This window comes from Akebia trifoliata, chromosome 10, assembly GCF_017979445.1.
Source record: "Akebia trifoliata isolate Shusen 1 chromosome 10, ASM1797944v1, whole genome shotgun sequence".
NCBI classification, from domain to species: domain Eukaryota; kingdom Viridiplantae; phylum Streptophyta; class Magnoliopsida; order Ranunculales; family Lardizabalaceae; genus Akebia; species Akebia trifoliata.
Window position 1 is genome coordinate 6518492 of NC_141384.1, and position 9487 is coordinate 6527978.

The 9487-nt window shown below is 33.2% G+C and overlaps 1 protein-coding gene across 4 annotated transcripts; it reads right to left on the bottom strand.

The window, feature by feature from the left end:
• Nucleotides 1-1031: 1031 nt before the first annotated feature.
• Nucleotides 1032-8787, bottom strand: LOC147392989 (calcium-transporting ATPase 10, plasma membrane-type-like). Of its 4 annotated transcripts, none has more exons than XR_015182167.1 (5): nt 8438-8787; nt 6133-6232; nt 5991-6027; nt 4310-4524; nt 1032-4216 (listed from the first exon to the last, which is right to left on the bottom strand). XR_015182167.1 is itself a non-coding variant. In XM_086456068.1 (4 exons), the coding sequence occupies exons 1-4, from the start codon at nt 8564-8566 to the stop codon at nt 3974-3976; spliced, it is 687 nt and encodes a 228-aa protein (XP_086312194.1). In that variant the 5' UTR covers nt 8567-8780; the 3' UTR covers nt 1032-3973. The 4 variants fall into 4 exon arrangements, 1 of the variants encoding a protein (XP_086312194.1); XR_015182165.1 differs by lacking the exon at nt 5991-6027 and having other exon boundaries at nt 1032-1411; nt 3809-4216; nt 8438-8780; XR_015182166.1 differs by having other exon boundaries at nt 5988-6027; nt 8438-8779.
• Between the last annotated feature and the right edge of the window lie 700 nt (nt 8788-9487).

The following is a 9487-nucleotide window of genomic DNA, read 5'->3' on the forward strand; positions in this document are numbered from 1 at the left end:
CCCAAAAAAAAAAAAAACCCAGATTTTTCTCATTGAATCAGCCATTTTCAAGCACTTCATAAGTTCTACGGTAAATTTCTTTTAATTTATTTAATATATATATTTTTTTGATAAATCAAATATCTTTATTAATAACAAGGTCAAGCAGATCATGAAACAAAGTACAAAAACAAGAGAACAAGAAAAGAGCAAAAAGGGAAACAAATCCAAAGAAAACACCAAAGACAAAAATTACAAACTACAAATCGATGCCCTACATGACCAATCACATTTTGTTAGAAGTTTTCAGAAAAAAAAAAATACCCTTAGACTCTTTGAAAATCTTACTCCACAAGAAAATAGACTCCAAAATGGACAAAATAACATTTTTGACTGAGAATTCCTTTCCCTCGAAATTTCCCAACAAATAGTAAAGGGAGTAATGCTCCATAATTTTCTCTTAAAAGCCAAGAAAACCACTTCATAAAGAACCCGGAGCACACCACCTCAAGTGTTGAAAGATGGGTGATTTTTGAGAAAAGAAAAGAGAGAAAAAATAGATTCTTTATTTTTTTTCACCATGATTAAAGATTTTGTCAGTCTATCACAAAAGATTCTGTTCATAGGCTTTTTTTATTCTCATCCAATTTTTAATCTTGCTTTTCTTTTTCTGTCTTACATTTACTTCCAATAATAAATAAATAAAAAGAAAAAAAAATTCTGTTCTAAGGGGCATTTCATCAAAATTTTAAAAACAGTGACAAATAAAAAATTCTCCAAAATGTAAAGAGTATTTCTAAACCACCCCTTTAATAAAAGATACAAAAAAGCCTAGTGTCTCTCTCTTTTATGTTAAACCCCCCAATTCCCTCCCTACTTTCTTCCATTTTAATCTCATTAAACCAATGACACTCTCATTTCTCATCATGGATTACAAGCATTGTTGTAATTTCATTGTATCACATTCAACTTTGAATACATTAAACCCATTCAAGTTGGAGAATTAATATAGTTTTCATCGAATTGGACCATTGAGGGGGTGGGACAAAGAAGAAACAACAAACATATAAGATTCATCGAGGCTTCAAACAATTACAAAACACAAGTATTCCAACACTACATAATAAACTAAACAATGGTATAGTTCTATATGTTCATAAATCAAGTCAAAATTTCAATGAAATAGAACCACATCAACATGGTTATTACTATATTAATAAACACAAACAATGGTAGCTTTCATTCAGGTGCTCATTTGCAACCTAGTAGATAGAACCCAAAAATATGAGTTAAGGTTATTTCCTCGGCTGAATAAAGAATTAGCTATCACTCATCATCAGAATTATCAAACTTTATCGAGTGGGATTGCAAATCAATCTGACCTCTCCTATAGCTCCCATGCTTCTTCTTGGTCTTCTCATGCCGAAAATCCCTGAGAAAAACAACAATTAAAATTTTAAATTTTCCAGATAGTTTGCGCATTGCTAACTTTTGTGGAAATAAGAAGAGCATGGAGCACCAGATTGTGAAAAGGGAACAGATAACTCGTTAGGCAATGAAAAAGTTCCACCCCTTCTTATCAAATGGACCAAATGTCGGGTCCAGACATCTTATATTATAAAACACAATTGTTGTCTTCACCAAATGTTTATCCCACACAGAGAGCGGTCCAAATTCAATATTATATGCATTTCGAGGAATAATTTTAATTTTATTCTCTTTCCAAGAATAATCTTTCAACTTTACTATCTTTTCTCTTCTACTCATTTCCAATAATACCCCTTCAATTTTATTCTCTTTCTGTTGAAATTTTAAATAGAGAAAAAAGGGAAAATTTTCTCTAGGGCTTATGGTTTAAAACTTTGCCTTACAGAAACAAATGCCCCCACTCCGCTTGAAAATAATGTTTTGAAAAATGCATATAATATTGAATTTGCTAAAAATCAGCCCATTCCAAAACTTCTAACTCATGTTTTGAAAAATGTTTTGCCAAAAAGTTTGCTAAAAAGTTTGCCATTGAACGCTACCCAAATTTGAAATAATTATTCACACAAGATTTCTGCTACACGAATGCCTCTTCTAAAAATTGAATTTAAGAAAGAGAAAATTAGAAGAAGAAAAAAAGAAAGAGATAATTATTCAATTTTTCTGATGTACAAACTTGATCAAATAGATTCCTTTAATAGAACTAATATGGATATGAAAGCCACTAGAAGTATCCTTTAAATCAAAAACTCATTGGAATACTCTTTTTACACCAAATTCCAATAACCACCGTGTGGAACCATTAACCACTCGTTCATGACTGAAAACCCATTTGACGCCCTTTGGGCCCATTTGGCACCCCTTGGGCCAATATGAAGCCTATACAAAATGGACACTCTCTTTATTTTCCCTCTCTTTCTTTCTTTTATATTATGCTATTATATATATAAAAAATTATTTATTTTTTCCATGCAGCTAAATAACCATTAAGAAGGGATTCTCAATAAGAGAATCTTAGAATGAAAAAAATGCGGGAAGAGACTCATGTTTATAGGTTTCAAATTCCCTCCAAAAAGATTTACAAAATAATATGTGGTTTTACAAAATATTTGAAAAATAAAGCAAAAAACAAATTTTCTCGAAAAATCAAATTTCAATCCATGTGAAATAGTGACCATCAATAGGATTGATCAATTCCACGTCACCTATTTTTCTCATTAACCAAACAGCAAAACAAATTTGAAATGATCACTCTATTTCCGTTTAATCTAAAACATAACAAAATAAATTAATTTAATTTAAATCAACTTAAATAAAAGTAAAATACATTTATTTTTAACAATTAATGTACTTGATGCTTTGTGATATTAGAGCAAAACAACATAGAAAACTACGTGCCTTAGAGCTACTTTTCCCATTTTTCTCCATTCAAAACTTCAACAATGTATAGACAATACAAGAGAAAACCATTCAAGAAGTTCATAAAAAAAAAATGGTCAATCCCAAAAGAATGAAGGTGATTGTTATGTTTGAGGGAAAAACAACACTAATCAAGGGACCGCAGAAAACGTCAAGTAAAGAATCTGAAAATCGAATCTAACATCTAAGCATGTCAATGGATAGCCGAAATTCAAATTATAGGATATCATCCAAAAAAAATTGAATTCGAAGTCGGATATTGTTTCAATATTCTAAATACTTTCCGATACGGATTCAAATATTGATGCATTTGATCCATATATTCGATTCGTTTGCAAAATAAAATTAATATATTTATTAAATATATTATATTTGACAAAAAGTAGATTTCTCTCAATGTTTCTTTTCTCATCCACTCCACCTCATCACAGTTTAGGGTTCATATGTTTGAAATCAAGGATGCCAATTATCTTTTTTGGTGATCGAGGATCGATTCTTCATCTTTCCAGGTAAATACTATCTCTCTTTGTGGTCCTCAACCTGTGAGCCATAAACCCTTTATTTTACTCTAAAAACTCCATCTTCAAGCATATCAACTCCGACAAATGTCCTGACGACCATACCGAGTACATCTCAAATTTTCTACCTCTACCAAATAACATTGATTTCTTTCTTAAAATTCATCTTCAATCCCTGTTTTCAACCCCAAATCTCGTATTTTTCTACAAGCCCCAATATTCTATCTTTCATTGAGCATTTTGAAGGATGATTTAGATTGAAGACCGTTGGTTTTGATAGAGAAAACTAGGATTTTTAGTTGCAAGGTTGAAGACATGGACATTAAGGCCATGTTCTTTATCGAACTGAATCGGATTTGAATTCAATTAGAACTTCATAACATTCGATTGAATTGGAATTCAGATACCTTTATTTTTTTAAAATTTGAATTCGGATGTACTTGCATTTGATTTGATTGGTGGCTGTTGACAATGCAACTAACATGGTAAGAGATGTCGTCGTTGTTGTGTCTATATGCGACCTTCTTGTTAATGAGGTATCTGTACAAGCTGTGCATGTATACTCGTTTTCTCTAGTTAGACCTTGTTATTAGATTATTTCCAATTTGAATTGAAAAAAATAAAAACAAATAAATAATGAATGATAGATGACATTTTGAAGTTGAATAATATCTGAAAAATATGAAAAATCTCAGGCCTTGTTTTCTAGGATACGTGTTTGATCCAAGTGTTTTCCTCTGAAGTTGTATATCTGCATCATCTTCACGAATTCCCTTCACTAGATTACCTTTAAATAAATCTGATAGTCCTTCCACCTGATGTAGAAAAATGGTGAATGCATTATATAAAGTAACCATACAGCAAAATGAAAAATTAAATCAAGGTAAAATAAGTATGGGACTTGCTACCTTAACAAAAGAGATGGCTTTAGATAGGATTAAATGGAGGATCGGGATTAGGTAAGCCAACCCCAAATTTTTAGGGGAAGGCTTTGACGATGATGACGATAGACTTGCTTCCCAATGACGTTCTAAAGCAGCTAAGTCATGATCCCTCGTTACTGAAGCGACTTCTTGTTTTCCAATTACATAATCAGTACTGGAAGTTGGAGATTCAGGACCACCTATAATTAAGATGCAATAGGCATATATTAACAAAAATAGATAGAACTACCACGGTACAAGCGACACTAGGAAAACAAAAGATATAAACATAATTTGAAGTGCCTGACAATAGGATGCAACTGCAAGCATCAGGAAAACATCTAAAAATAATTAATTTAGTGATAACTAGTGTAGGAAAAAAACATGTTTTAGGTTATAAAATGACTTAACAACTATTTTTGCCATATATCTCACAATTTCACATTAATATGCATCTATAAATCCATCATTTCTGCCCCAAAATATGACATTTTTTTTACCATAGTGTATTCATGACAGTTCTTGGGGAGTAAAACCAAGGGTTTTGGCTAGAGATTGACAACGAGAATAGTTAGGTCATTTTGATTAGTATGTTAGAGAGACCAAGGTCAAAGCGTATCTCATCAGTTTGGAAACACGAGATATCTCTGATAAATTTGGGGATCCAACTCAAAACCAATTGGCAATGAGTGGAGAGGCCCAGGAGCTTATAAGGAGAGAGACGAGGCACTTTGTGTCCGATGTGGGACTAAACTCAACAATCTCAAATATTCATCAAGAGTTTAGGGGAACCATTATAAAGTTCCTCTTGAAATTGTCATTGCTTCTAATTTTTTCTCTCTGATTTCTGATTTATGTTCCGATCTGTATAGGAATGTTTCGGCTGAAGCCAAAACGGAACATATTGGAACACTTCAGGACAACATGGCCGAGACCGAGACATTCATTGAAACTTTGTTTCTAAGTATGTTTGCATCAGAATGTTCAAATAACTATATGTATTGACTGATACATTCTGAAATGTTAAGATATTTTAAACCATGATTATAAGAAAAATGCCAAAAAAAAAAATTACGCCAGTGGTTTTCTTCTAACATTTTGGTCATAAAAGCAAGAAAATTAGTTCAAGACTACTTTAGTTGATGAAATTGGAGTGTCTTAGTGTGTTATCTGATACACTGAAATGACATTTGGCAATGCATTTTGGGTGCTTTCAACTGTTTTACCGGGCAATATCCGAAAACATGAAACCATGTAAGGTGGACTAATTAGCATGAAGCTTAGACTTTGAGAATCAACTTCCCAAACACACCCAAGTTGTCTAGCCATAAGAACAACAACACACAAAAATGAACATCTACAACAATGAAAATGTGTAGGGACACTAATAAAATAATAAGATCATAACGTTAGTATTGTTTGGCTGCAGGCAGCAAATTTCTTGGGCTGGTTATAAAGCAAAGAGTAGTTTCCCAAAGGAAAGACTCATTCCAAGAATAAAAGGTAAGATTTCAAAAAGATGAGGAGCATATTATTGTAGATATATAGCACAAAGGGAAAATTTCATTATTTTTTTAATTATGAAAATAATTTCATGCTTCCATTTGTCAAAAAAAAATATCAATAGTAGTGTTAGCATGAAAATTTAAAGATAGTGAAGTACCACCATCTTGTTCCCCAGCCTTTCTGAAAAGAATTGTTGCCTAACACAGCCCGAGATAATGGATTAGAAAATATATGAGATGACCTAAACAATATAGAAGTAATATCAGATAATATAAATAGCAATACTAGTAAGATTCGTGGACCTGCTTTGATCTTCCTTTTTATTTCCGCCTTTTCTTCTAGTTTTTCCATGCCCAAAGTATACCAAAACCAACAAGAAGCATTTAGCGCAAGGGCCACTTGCTAAAAGAAATATACATCCGTTAGGTCAAAACAAAGACAATGAAGTTAAAAAGTTTCTTTTTCAAATCATATAGAAGGAAAACTGGAAGTAGTTATGAGAACATTATAACTAAGACCCTAAGAATGACAAAGTTGCCAACAATACATGTGGTCACCTTTTTTACACAAAAAGATTTAAGAACATTACAAGAAGATATGGCCAAAAAAAAAGTGAAATGGAGGAAATGAATCCATGTAGCAGACTTCTAACATATTGGAATAAAGCTATGATGATCACAGTGATATAACCAGTGTTCTAAAACCTGAAGGCGTGGAGCAGAGCATTTTACTAGCCAAAGGCTTGAAGTGTAAATCAAAAGCCTCATGAGTACACGTCTTTAAATAGATAAACAAATACATATAAAAATAAATTGAACAATTTCAAGCGAAGGAAGAAAAAAATAGATAATCTAAGAAATCATTATTAGGCATTCCAAAGTTTAATATCAACATCATCATCAAAGTCTCTCTCTCTTCTTCTCCTCTCCATCCCTCACCTCCACCGCTACCACCACCACATTTTCCCCTCATCTTCTTCCTCACTTACTTCTACGATTACCGTCGCCACCGCCAAATCACCACCACGTTCTCCCCTCTTCTTCTTCACCTACCTCCGCCGCCACTGCCACCACCACCACATCCCCCCCCTCCTCCTCCCTCTTCCTCCTCATCTTCTTCTTCCTCTCCCCCTCCTCTCATCTTCTTTCTCCTCCTCCTCTTCTTCTTCTTCTTCTTTTTCTTCTTTTTCTTCATATATTTTTCCCATGATTTTATCCAAGTAAAATCAAACAATGGAATTTGATTTTCCAACCCTACCTATTTTCCACCACTATTTTTCCATGGATTTCAAATTCCATGGAAAGTCATTTCCCATGCAATCGAACATACCCTAAATGTTGTAAAAGGAAAAATTTACAATTGTAAGGGCCATTTTGTACTCATATCACAAAACAAGGAAAATAATACAACACATTCCCATGTGTTATAGGTCTTAGTCAAAATCAAAAGATGCCAAAAGGGTGTGCACCCCCACTAAGATGTAAGCCTTTTTCAATGTCTCTTTGAATAAAGCCAAGACCTTTTCTGAGAGCTTCACCTCGAGAATTAAACCTCTGATGCCCTCGAAAGCATTGGTCCTAACCAAAACTTGGTGACACCAAGAGGCCATAATTCAGCACCTTATGCTCATTACTCAAGAAATTCAGTCTATTTTTGCCATGAAATTAAGAATTTCTCTCTAAAGAACACAATAACTAATTCTTCGTAAACTCGAATATATGATACAACTAAAGCCCCAGTAACTAAAAAAAAAAATAGTAACGAGGCATTGTATCTTGCATTCCCTTAATAACAATTACCTTTACAATAACCGATACTCTAAATTAGCCATGAATGTATATAGATTACTAATTACAAGAAACAACCCACCAATTTAAACAAAAACAGGGTCTCATTTGTCAATTTTCAGAGCCGTAAAACAATCCAAAACCAAATCACATACAAATAAAATATATGAAAAAAAAAAAACACATGCACTTCTAGGGGCATGAACATACGGGTCCCCATGCCAGGTGGTATCTTCTCATGGTCATTGCAAGTCTATTCCCACTCCCCCAACCTACATGAAAACACCTGGTAGTCGTCGGACCATCCATGAAATTCGGCATAATGCCGTTGGATTCCTGGCAACAATCTCTTTCAATCGTCCTATAATTGACAGATACTTAAGCATTAGTGATTCCCTCGCAAGTGACCTAGTCAGCTTCTCTGTCATAACTCATCAGTTCATGTGTCCCACCATATCAAATTATCAACTAAACCACAAGTAAATCCTAACCGAACGAAGCAATGTACTTCACATTCGCCTGATAAAAATCCAAACTTTACAGCAACAAATCATCCAAATTAGGTCATGAACCTATATAGATTACCGATAACACGAAACAAACCACCAAATTTAAACTAAATCAGGGTCTCACTTTGTCGATGGATACTCAAATCTACACAAATCCAATCCAAATAAAGATAAAAAACAATACTTTCTGAGGTCCAATAACAAATCAATATCTCATTGAAAGAAAGAAAAACAATACAAGATACAATCTTTGTTGAATTATTTACATAAAACATGAAGATTATGACACAGATGAAGAAATCGAAGTTTACCTTCAATCGTTTGAGCAGATCGATCGAAGTGCTCTTGCTTGTAAAAAGAAAGGGATGCGAGTAGTCTCTTGAACTACTCATATTTCTGTCGCAGGAGAGATGATACCTTTGGCCTTCAGATCTGTTCATCTCACCACCTCACCTAGAGAGAGAGAGAGAGAGAGAGAGAGAGATTTTTCTTTTTCTATTTGGGATCAAAAGATTGTTTTACAGAGAAAGATGGTGACATGGGGTTCTTTTTTATAGTAAGAACTAAGAAGACAGAAAGGGGAGTAGGGGACGTGTTTGGCGGAATTTACGAGCGGTTTTCATCAACATCCACTCTTCCCGCCAAATTCCTATACTTCGGCAAAAAGTGTCCACGCTTTTCCCATTTTATCTTTTCCACTGGTGACCTTGTCAGCATTTCGTGATGTGGCAAAAATTCGATTCGTGAAAAATTCGAGTTTTATTCGATTTTAAATTATAAAAATCTGATTTAAAATTTGATAAATAAAAAATATGCAAGCATATGCTTTATGAGTGTATTATCCATTTCATTTCAAAAATTCAAAAATAAAAAATTCGGGCCCTATGATAGTAATGTTAATGGTGATGGTGATGATGATATTGGTGGTGTTAACGGTGATGGTAACCATGATGATGGTGATAGCAAGGACATTGAGGTTATTGTTCCATTTATTTTTTTTAAAAGACCAAAGTCAAGGGATAAATAATTAATTTGAAAAATTAAAGTATAATCTCAAATAAATGTAAAGGGTCATGTCATTATTTTTTTAAAAGATAAAATGGACATTTGTCACGTAAAAAAGTGGATTCCTCCACAATTTTTAAGTATGACTGCTTCAAAGTCGACTTGTATTACATGTCACAACTTACAAGTTTACACTTTACAATGTACAACAAGTTATGTAGTATTTTTTTTCCATCGAGTTTTATAAAAATTTGTAAAAATCACATTTTATTATTTTCAAACTTAAAATCTGTGAATTATTTATAATAGTTTAATAATCTAGAGAAATTTTCATGAATTTTTCAAGAATTAAACGG

Coding starts and splice junctions, on each gene's coding strand:
- LOC147392989 (XM_086456068.1), bottom strand. CDS start 8,566: ATGAACAGATCTGAAGGCCAAAGGTATCATCTCTCCTGCGACAGAAAT. Junction 6,233..8,437: donor ATCTGCTCAAACGATTGAAG/GTAAACTTCGAT, acceptor TATTTCTTTTAG/CAAGTGGCCCTTGCGCTAAA. Junction 4,217..4,309: donor AAGCCATCTCTTTTGTTAAG/GTAGCAAGTCCC, acceptor TTTCTACATCAG/GTGGAAGGACTATCAGATTT.